Source organism: Austrofundulus limnaeus, unplaced genomic scaffold (assembly GCF_001266775.1).
Source record: "Austrofundulus limnaeus strain Quisiro unplaced genomic scaffold, Austrofundulus_limnaeus-1.0 Scaffold1170, whole genome shotgun sequence".
NCBI classification, from domain to species: Eukaryota; Metazoa; Chordata; class Actinopteri; order Cyprinodontiformes; family Rivulidae; genus Austrofundulus; species Austrofundulus limnaeus.
The window spans coordinates 80,820-88,666 of NW_013953572.1; the positions used below are offsets into that span (position 1 = coordinate 80,820).

At 43.0% G+C, this 7,847-nt stretch overlaps 1 protein-coding gene across 2 annotated transcripts in view; it reads left to right on the forward strand.

Annotated features, from left to right (window-relative positions):
• ahr2 (aryl hydrocarbon receptor 2) overlaps nucleotides 1-7,790 on the forward strand; it is a 74,026-nt gene extending 66,236 nt beyond the window's left edge. Inside the window, exons 8-11 of one of the 2 annotated variants that reach the window (XM_014031051.1) lie at nucleotides 645-754; nucleotides 2,387-2,528; nucleotides 2,600-4,337; nucleotides 6,482-7,790. In XM_014031051.1, coding sequence (XP_013886505.1) covers nucleotides 645-754; nucleotides 2,387-2,528; nucleotides 2,600-4,337; nucleotides 6,482-6,544 — 2,053 coding nt within the window. In that variant the 3' untranslated portion in view covers nucleotides 6,545-7,790. The remainder of the gene's footprint in view (nucleotides 1-644; nucleotides 755-2,386; nucleotides 2,529-2,599; nucleotides 4,338-6,481) is intronic. The other variant, XM_014031052.1, reaches the window with a different exon arrangement.
• The last annotated feature ends 57 nt before the right edge of the window (nucleotides 7,791-7,847 follow it).

Below are 7,847 nucleotides of genomic sequence, written 5' to 3' on the forward strand. Positions count from 1 at the left end.
ATGGATGGATGGATGGATGGATGGGTGGATGGATGGATGGATGGATGGATGGATGGATGGATGGATGGATGGACTTGGTGAAAACAAGTACTATCACAGGGACCACCGGTGCCCACGCCCAGCAGCCACTGTACGAGAGGCGGGGAACCCCCAGACAGGCTGCAGATCCACCACAGGACTAAACTAATAACATAAAAGATTCTATAAAAATGGAACAGTGCTAAAAAAAGATTAATAAGGTCAAGCTTGATGATAAAAACAGTGTCAGTTTTTCTGTGATCTCTTACAGCAGCAGCTCAAACACCCAGTGTCCTGAATGTGTGCCATCCTATAGAATGTTGTGTTTTGTAGAGGTGCTCCAGGGAGGGAAGAGAGCATTAACAACGTTCCAGGCCATGTTACTGAACCTTTGCATCTTGTGTGCTGTGGTGCAGCTGGAAAACCACAGGGATGCAACATGTCAGCATGGTTTTACTGGAGCAGTGGTAGATGATGATCARCAGCTCTCCCTTCAAGTTGAGCTTGTAAACAAAGTTTAAGTAAACAGTTTGAGTAAACAGTTTAGAGGAAAAAGAATGAGTTTTGTTGGACTAGAATCAGAACAGTCTTTTGGGTTTCAGCAGCACTAACTCCATGTTTTCCAGGGGGAAGATCATTCTGGGTTATTCAGAGACTGAGCTGTGTATGAAAGGCTCCGGCTACCAGTTCATCCACGCTGCTGATATGATGTACTGCGCTGACAACCACATCCGGAGTATGTTTGCTCTTCACACTCGCACACAAACTAAACATTATTTACACAATAAATGGAGAGTCAGCAGCAATAAAGCTCACAGTCCCACAAACACAGTCAGAATGAATCGTTTATAATTATCGTTGGTTGAGGGCTTGTATGAGCGATGAACATGTAGGCAAGTTTTTTCTGAGAATATTTAGGCTTAATAAGTCTGAGTGCACAAATCAAGGACTATAAAGACCTGATTTGATAGGTTTGGTTTAGAAAAACTGAACTGACCCTTACAGAGCCTCTGAGTGGAACCAGTGACGTGAAGTTGTTCTGGCTGTTAAAGTGAAACCAACTCCAAACAGCCTCTTTTAGTCAGAATATCGGGTTTGTCTTGTTTTGTGAATGCATTATTACACCTCCACGACGTAGAGGAAATTCACAGAAAAATGGTGACAAATGTCAACAATGACTACAACAGAGTTTTGGTGAAAAGATGAGCACACCCAGCCCTCTTTGGAGCTGTATAACTGGACTTCACATGTCTGAATGAGCATTTTGACATCTGTGTTTTTTGTTTGTTTGTTTGTTTGTTTTGTTTTTACATAATCACAGTTTAAGTTTTATGATTTTTTTAAGATTTAACCAAAAACGGTCAACTTGGAGTAATGTCACACTCTAACTCTTCCTATTTTCACACTTTTTATACAGTTTATATATCAAAATGTTAGAATTTTGTCAGCTTATGTCATTAAAAAAGAAGTCCTAAATTCTTATTTTTTATTTATTCATTTATTCATTTCATATAAAAATAAAAATTTTGTACACAATAAAGAAAAAAAATCACACTTGAAATGAAATGAGGCAGAAAGAAGAAAAAAATCTTAAATCTGCCCCTTTTTTCCAAAATTAATTTCAAGCAATAAAAAAAAAAACAAATTAAAAACTTCAATTCCTTTTCAAACAACAACTTTTAATATACATTATACAGTTTCATATTTTTTTAACTTATAAATTCTCATAAGTATCATATAATTTTATCCAAATTTAGTGACAATTTATTAAGTTTAAACCAGGTTTGTATTTTTACAAACTCTGTTTGCATTATTTCCATCATCCGTTGTATATCATTACCCAAACAAAATAATGTGGTGTCATCTGCAAATAAAACACATTTAAACACCCCTGACACATTAACCAGATCATTTACATACAAAATAAATAACTTTGGTCCAAGTACAGAACCCTGAGGAACTCCACATGTGATATTGCTAAGTTCAGATCTTACATCATTTATTTGCACAAACTGTTTCCTATTTTTCAAATAGCTACAGTAGATACCCACTGTAGTGCTGGACCTCTTATACCATATTTATGTAGTCTTTCAAGAAGAATACTGTGATCAATGGTGTCAAATRCTTTCCTTAAATCCACATAAATGCTAGCACAATACTGTTTTTGAACAACAGCACTTGTTATTTGTTCTATAAGTTATTTATTTAGTATTTAGAATTTAGAAAAGAAAGTTGATTGATCTAGGTACTTTTCAGCATTTCTACAGATATTTTCTAATTGTATTTATTGCTTAAGCAGTTTCTTCTGTAACAAACATTTTCACATAATCGACTTGTTTTTGTTTGTGTCTTTTCTCTTGTCTGACAGTGATTAAAACAGGAGAGAGCGGTCTGACTGTCTTCAGACTTCTCAGCAAGTCGAATGGCTGGGTGTGGGTGAAGGCCAACGCCAAGCTGATCTACAAAGGAGGACGACCTGAATTCATCATAGCGTACCAGAAAGCTTTATCGTGAGTGGCTGACAGCAGACACTGAGTCAGCTGTGAGAGTCGCCCATCTGATGATGCTGCCTCTGTTTCAGAAATGCTGAGGGGGAGGAGTACCTGCGCCAGCGACGGCTGCAGCTGCCCTTCAGCTGCTCCACAGGAGAGGCCATCCTCTACAACACGGGCCCCACCGTGGACGTCTCCCAGTTTCAGTTCAACAAAATGTTTGGCAGCAAAGACGCGAAGAAGGATGTGGCCCCTGGCTCTTTGCTGGACTGCTTCCTGAGACAGGATGAAACCATCTACACCCAAACGGCAGATCCCTCGCTACCTGTGGACCAGTTGGATCCCCCCTTACCKGTGGACCAGGTGTTCATGGACAGCCGCGCCCTAGTCACAGTTTCCAGTGACATGTGGCAGGAAAACGAGTCTGCGGCCACCACGAGTGAGCCTGTGATGTTCAAGGAGACCAAGCAGTCAGTGCTGGCTGTGATTGACAGCTTGGAGAAGCTGACCCAGAATGGAGACTTTGATTCGATCTTGCAGCATCTGGAGGTGGACGACGCAGAGCTGATGGAGTGGGAAAACTGCCTGAAGAGATTCCACCAGGAGGAGGAGCCGCAGAGGACCGTGGAGCCAGAACTGGACAGCGTCATCACCGACGACATCATTGACTTTATTGATTCTGTGTTCAAGGAGAAAGAAGAGCAGTGCCTGAGCGCCTTGCCTTCCAGCTGTCTCATGGAGATCAACTTCTCCACACACAGTTCAGGTGTGGAGAGCAGCTTCTCCACGCCTGAACTGTGTGAGCCACAACTGTTTCAGGCTCCGCCTCAAGACGGCACTTACTCTGCTGTGAATGGTCGCTACCCTCACAGAGAAGCTGCAGTTGGTGGAGCAGTGAYTGGAGGACAAAGCCTGGTCAAGTCTCCACAGATGGTCAGTGGGAACCAGAAACTCTCCCACCAGGGTCCTCTGCTGACTCCGGCTGACAACACCCTGCCACCTCTGCAGCAGCTACAGCTGCAGGACATTTTCAGCCAATCCATTGAGCTCCCACAGCTCACTGTTCCTAACATCTCCACCGACGAGGACCTTCCAGTACTTCAGTCGTGCCGGCAAACCTCACTCAGACCMGCGAGCTGCTCTCAGAGCAGTTCTGTTCAAGTCCAGCAGCCAAACCARCTTCTGCTGCATCAGAACCGCCTGCAGACAGCTAAACTGACAGGAGCAGAACTGATGCTGCAGAGCACGGCTCCACAACCTGCTGCGCCAAACATTGTGCCTCCCCTGATTCCTAGCAGCACCTTCACGTCTTCGCGCATGATTCCTGTCCAACATCTCCAAACGCACRCAGCGTTCGAAACACACAATGGTTCCCTCCAGCAGTGGCCCCAGAACCAGCAGCTGAAGCAGCCGTATGAACAGGGGACCATGCCCACATTCCAGAGCCAAAATACACACAACCAAACGTTCCCAAATGCTGGATTTTGGCCAGGCAAAAATACAAGACTGAACCAGACCGAGCAGGGGGGTCCGTCAGCCCCTCACAGCAGCTGCATGTTTGAGCCGCAGTTCTCCTCCAGACCAGCAGGTGGCGACGTCCTGTCTCACTGTGCACCACCAGGGATCAATGGGCCCAACGTGTCTCTGGGCCAGTATCCTCCTCAGAGCTCCTATCACTTCCAGTGGGGCCAGGGTCCTGTGGAGGGCCTGCCGAGCACCAGCCAGGAGAACCCCAGCATCCATCCTTTGACTGCAGCCTCCAGCGTGGCCTCAGCAGAGCTCCCACACAGTATCCAGCACAACCTGAACGGCAACACACAGACACAGGTAAACCACTGCATCATCTGCAAATTTAATGATGGCATCAGTGGATTGCAGTCATGTGTGTTGGGCTCATCACACAGCCTATGGTGAACCAGTGTTGGTTGAGATGGCAATGGAGAGTTGGGGTCCACGCTTGTGGGCAGTTGGTTACTAAGTCTTTTATCCAGTGGCAGGTCAGCGTGGACAGACCAAGGTCAGACAGTTTGATAATCAATATATTAGGAATGATGGTATTGATTGCAGAGCTGAAATCAATGAATAGCCATCTCACATAGCTTTTCAGATGAGAGCTGTGTGGAGGGCTGTGGCAATGACAAGGATCTGACATGTSTCAATACAAGTCACCCAAAGCACTTCATGAGAATAGATGTCATATTATTCAGACCGTCAGTGGTGGACTTGTTGGGGTTGGGAACAGCAGCTGCTGACAGGGTGGATCAATGGTGCTAGGGACTGGTAGTGGAAACAGTGCAGAGCCTGTCAGCACAGTTTCTGAGTACCTTCCCAGGTATTCTGTCCTCTGGTTCACCTTTCTGAGTGGGCAGCTTACATTCTGCCACTAGCCGTGTTTCCATCAAGGTTTTTAATGGGCATTTAGAAGTATCACATCAGAAAAGATGGATGGAAACGGCTTGATTCGAAAAAACTTCCTCTAATTCACATCAAAGTTGATACGCTCGCTTGAGGTGGTTTTTGGGTTTTTCGAAAAAGAGTTAATGTGCAAAAAGGAGATGGAAACACATTTTTCRWATCAGGTCTGACGTRGYGAACATTTACCTCACATGTTGATCAGCTGTTCCCACTGTCTGTCCGAAACCGGTCCGGTACCAGAGCGACTACAGCCACGACTCGCAGCAGGAAGCTCCCCCCGCTGTCGGCGTCTTCTCAGTAGGGTTGGGCATAATCGTATCGTGTGCAATTAATCGTCAGAAAAACATTAATCGATTAATTTTTGGCACTTGACGATTAATATGATTAATGCCACCAGGCAGACTAACCGCTTGGTGCTCCTCTCTGATTCAAATATGACCAACATTAAAAAAAGTTGTGTAGTTTATTTATCTATCAACACAATTTAAAGTTTGATGTATAGCCTGAAGTCTGTAATTTTGACACAATTTGGAAAAGATTTTTACAAAGAGCCAATTTTCTCCCTATAAATTGGTCATGTGACTATGAAATAAGGGTGTCCAGGGACTCTGGGGGATTAATCGTCAAATTAATCGTTATCGGCTAAATACCACAATTAATCATGATTATTTTTTTTGCCAATATTGCCCAACCCTACTTCTCCGTTAATTCCGTAATGTAAAAAAAATTGCATTACATCTCCCGATCGCATGTAAAATYGCCAAAACTAGTTGATGACAGAATAAATTACAACTTTCCCGATAGTAGCAACACATTCCTGATAACTTCTCTCCATTTTCCTGAGATGCGACTCTTACTTCCTGTTTACTACACACATGCGTCTGACGTAACTGATTTGCTTTAAGCCAGTTGATGGAAACACGTCTGATTCGCATTTCTTTGTTTTTTCCTTTTTGCGAAATTTTAAAAACTCGCTCAAAATTCGAATTAAAATTGGATGGAAACACGGCTACTGTTTGAGTAGCGTTTTCTAATATTTCAATGCATGTCACTTAGGGCTGCCATGATTAGTCGACTAGTCTATGACAAATTTAATAGTCGATTAGTCGGGGTTTTTTTTTTTGTTTTTTTTACTTTGTTTTTCTCTCCAAACTGCTTTGACACCTTCCACTGCCACATCTGCCTTTCTGTCCTTGACACACATGCACAGTAGTGGTAACTGGGGTAGGCCGTGGACGTCACAAGACATTATACAGACAGGCTCTGGTATCATGGCTACCTGACAACAGAGCTCAAAGTGTGGGATCATTTTAAGAAAATGAAAGAGAAACCTGTGTAATATCTGCAGAGCAGAACTTACCTTCCACAGCAATTATTTTTAGTTAGCATATAGCTAAAATCTAACAATGGTTATATAATAGCAGCTGCATTCTGGCACCATAAGCTTTATGTTTTAATCGAAAAAATAATGTGTGATTAATCGACTATAAAAATAACGGTTTGTGGCAGCCCTGATGTCACTGATGTGTAAATGCTGTTTTTCCCTCTTATTCCAGCAGAGCGACAGAGTTTCTGCTCAGCGTTCCGGGCTGTTTGTCAGTCCKTCTCTGGTGGAGTAGACGCGGCGCCTCGGCGGCGGTCCTGCTYGGACGGAGCGGGAGCAGAGCCTCAGCTGCAGTCCTGCTGGGATGGAGTAGACTTGGCGGGGACGCCTCCGTCGCAGGACAACACAAATGCAGTATAGTTTGCCTGTATCAGTGCTTATCCACACTGCTTACATTATAACATGTTTTATATGCCTTTCTACCATATATCCACTGTCCTCTTTGCTTTCTCAGCTGTTGCTTGAGTGAAGATACACATTAATAAGAATGAAGTATGGATTCACAAGTGCATTTACCAAGACTCAGCTAGATGGAGCCAACCAAAGATGCTTTTATAAGGGAAACCTGAATTATTTTCAACTTGTTCATCAATTTGAACCTGATATTTTCTAATTTTTCAATGCAAGCACTAAAGTCTTTCTAAAAGAGTTTGTAATCTGTGCTTAAATATGTTAACAGCTGTGCCTTCCAATTAATATTATTACAGATGAATCATCTGTGTATTTTAAATGAAACCGTGAAACTGGTTGATGTAAGTGTATATTTATCTTTTATAATGTGGTCTTTTGATAATCTTTGTTACTTAAGAACGTCTGCTTTGGCTCTTGAAACCTCACATGTGCAGAAGGCAGCAGCGAGCTTTCATCTCTGTGGAAATGGACTTTAACGTTTGCAGAGAGCTCTTAAATCTCCAACACTTTACCTGTGAGCACTTTAGCTGCTGGTCCAGTTAGCTGGCTCTGTGTGCATTCTGCAGTCACATGCTACTCAACAAACAACTAAAACTGCAACTGGCCACCTCTGGTACATAATAYAGATACTGAACTTTAGCCCCTCCACCGTATTTGTTTAAAATGAAACTGATTTAGAAATTTCAGCAAAAGTAGTTTGCCAGAGAAAACTGTTGTGCTCCTTATAATCGTACCATTCTGGATTTCCTAAAGCACTTCTTTTCATAAGTCACTTTAAAACCCAGGCACCTCTTTCTCATGTTCCAGGCGCAGTTTAACACCTGGTAAACATATGCAGCTGTTGTTTTAAAGCGTTTTCTTTTACTTAGGTAAAAGAAAAACACGACCCGGTTAGGGCAGGGCACCAGGCACCTCCCAGTTTAGTTTCATCACAACACAGAGGCCCAGATGTGGTTATAAAATGATAATTGATGCTTCTTGATTAGATTAGCAGGTTTATGAATAAACACGAGTAGGCAGCTGGTATGCTGGTGATGTTTATCCACAACGTCCTGATGCTTCTCAGTAATCCAGGTAAAAAATCAAAAAGAAAAAAATTGTATAGGTCTTCTGGACGGGTTCTTCTC